This window comes from Gavialis gangeticus, unplaced genomic scaffold (genome assembly GCF_001723915.1).
Source record: "Gavialis gangeticus isolate Ggan-Ray unplaced genomic scaffold, GavGan_comp1, whole genome shotgun sequence".
Taxonomy (NCBI): domain Eukaryota; kingdom Metazoa; phylum Chordata; order Crocodylia; family Gavialidae; genus Gavialis; species Gavialis gangeticus.
In genome coordinates, this window is record NW_017729031.1 from 56,771,421 (window position 1) to 56,773,985 (window position 2,565).

At 32.8% G+C, this 2,565-nt stretch overlaps 1 protein-coding gene across 1 annotated transcript in view; it reads right to left on the reverse strand.

Moving 5' to 3' along the window:
• OLA1 (Obg like ATPase 1) overlaps positions 1-2,565 on the reverse strand; it is a 215,941-nt gene that overhangs the window by 104,284 nt on the left and 109,092 nt on the right. Inside the window, exon 5 of the mRNA XM_019522940.1 lies at positions 63-238. Within this exon, the coding sequence (XP_019378485.1) occupies positions 63-238 (176 nt within the window). The remainder of the gene's footprint in view (positions 1-62; positions 239-2,565) is intronic.

Consider the following 2,565-nt stretch of genomic DNA (forward strand, 5'->3'; position numbering starts at 1 on the left):
ACACTGTTATATCCAAGTACAAATTAATAAACAAGATAACTGATAGCACACTGTTTACTTACATATTCAGGTTTTAATTTCTTGTCTCCTCCTCTCACTGCTACTTTTTCTAGTTTGTCAATAATTGGCAGGATCATTTCCTCATCTTTAAGCCTAAGTTCATCGTGTATTATTTCAATGTCACGAACAGGATCTACACTTCCTTCAATGTGAGTGATATCATCATCTTCAAATGCCCCTAGAAAAGAGCATTAACGCAAAACTGAAAAAAAAGTAACATTCACAACAATGTATTAGAAACATAAGAGTTAAAAATATATATAAAGATTTATCAGGTCCTCTAGTCCGCACTGTTCTGAAAATTGGAGCCATTAGATTAATATCTTAGCCATTAGCAGTAAACATGGTGGCCCAATTAAAATATTTAGATATTTTAAAGCACATGATAACAGTGAAAAAATGGAGAGGAAAATCTTATCCCAGCACTCTCACTGGTCACAAGTTTTGTGCATTAAAAAAACCTGATATGAAGTTCTAGACAAAGAATCTTGAAGTTCTGAACCACATTATTAGGGTTTCCAAGGGAAACAGGATTTAGAAAAAGAGGCCTGAAATCATGTGGCAGACCTTTTCCCTGTTTCAATCTACTTTATCACTGTGGTTCTGACGGTGATTAGATAATGAACCACTCAGACACACAATTTACACAGCAGCTAATTTCATCGGTCTGATTTGAGGGTATGGTTTTTAGGGGGCCATCAAAGAAGCAGATGAAGGTGCATTTGTCATATATGAGTGACAACTATTCACACTATCTGAACAAAATGGTGCTGGCCCTTATTAGAAACACATGCTATTATCACATATTTAAAGTTCAGTTGAAGCCATAATTTCAAATTGCCAACTGGAAACATAAGGGTAAAACAACCAGATATTACTGAAGCATGTGTACTGACTTTATGCCCTTTTGAAGACATAATGTGGCAACATAATTCAGCTGGGATTTACTCTTAAATTACCAGATAAAGAACAATGTCAGAAAAACTGGAAGGAGGACTAAAAAATATTTTAAAGGAGAAGTTCTATAAATGCAGTTTATAAAGTATTCCTGAACCAATCAATTTTATTGTGATGATCCATGGCATCAATTCCATAGCACTAGAAATGATGCTTACAAACTAAAGAAAACCTGAAAAACAAAAGTGATAGGTCTTTGAATATTACTGTATTCACTAATTGTACTTCACAACATGCAAACTAGTTTGTAAAGGAATCAAAGGAACAGACTTAACTTCTATTGTACCAGATACAGGAAAAAGATATAGGGTCAGTTACCAAGAGACCACAAATTGCTAAACAGAATGCTCATTTTCTGTATTGTCATGTATTTCAGAAGTTTCTTCCTTATTGTTATCTGAAACTGTTTTAAAATAAAGGAACAACATTTAAATTTTATAAACAAGTTTCAGGGTGAATATAGTAAAAAAGTTGAAGATATTCAAGTTGAAGATGAAGGAAGTCAGCTGCATGGCTTACAGACAGGCTACTTGAAGGTACATGTGAAAACACTAAAAAGAGCAAAGAGGGAACTGTTCCTCTCACATTCTCTAAAGAATATCAATTAGTTCTTCTGAACTAAGATCATTCAGCCAGAAATATGTTAGACTCTACAGCAGGCTTAGCAAGACAACATAGGCCATCTGGATATAAACAAAACATATCAAACAGTAATATTTTACTGTAAATTAGAGACAATATGATCTACAGATAATTTATAGATTAATGATCAGCACAAACATTTATTGACAAAGAAAAATTCTTTTTACTTAAGAATTATTTACCTTAAAAAAACCAAACAAATAAAACCAACACAAAAAACAATATTCACTTCCTTTAACCTATCTTGGAAAAAAAATCAATGTACAAGAAGGAATACCATTATGATAACCCTACAGAAAAGGACTTTTGCTTTTTTTTTTCCATTTAATACAATAACCAGTATTATCCTATGTAGCAAAAACAAAATGTCAGAGGTTTTCCCCAGAGTCTAATTAGACATGAAGCAGCTAATACTAAAGTATATCCAGTTAGTTTTGGAACTTTTTCTGTATGAATGAATTAGAAAAAAACAGCAATCAGAGTAAGGACTCAAATTTATTAAAGATGTCAACCTCTCCCCCACCCCAGTAAACAAAAACAAACAGCAAATTGTTACAGCCAGCTGCTCTTGGGTATTTCTGATTTTGAGAAAGCAAAGTAAGGACCAGATGTTACAAAGTAAGCGAACAAGTAATAACAGAACACATATTTATGAAACATACAAATAATTAATATGCTGTCAAGTTTTAATAAGGGGCTCTCAAACTTCCCTGACTTCTATACCAGCAATCTACACAATATTTTGAGTAAAATACACTTCTACCCTCCACCAAGGCCATATTCTTTCTTCTTTTCCCTCTGAAAATCTACATTTATTCTATATTATTTAGACTTCACATGAAGTTAATTTCCTGCTATTGTAGTCTTAAAAACCAAGAAAAAAGAAAATTAAAACAAAGGCAACCC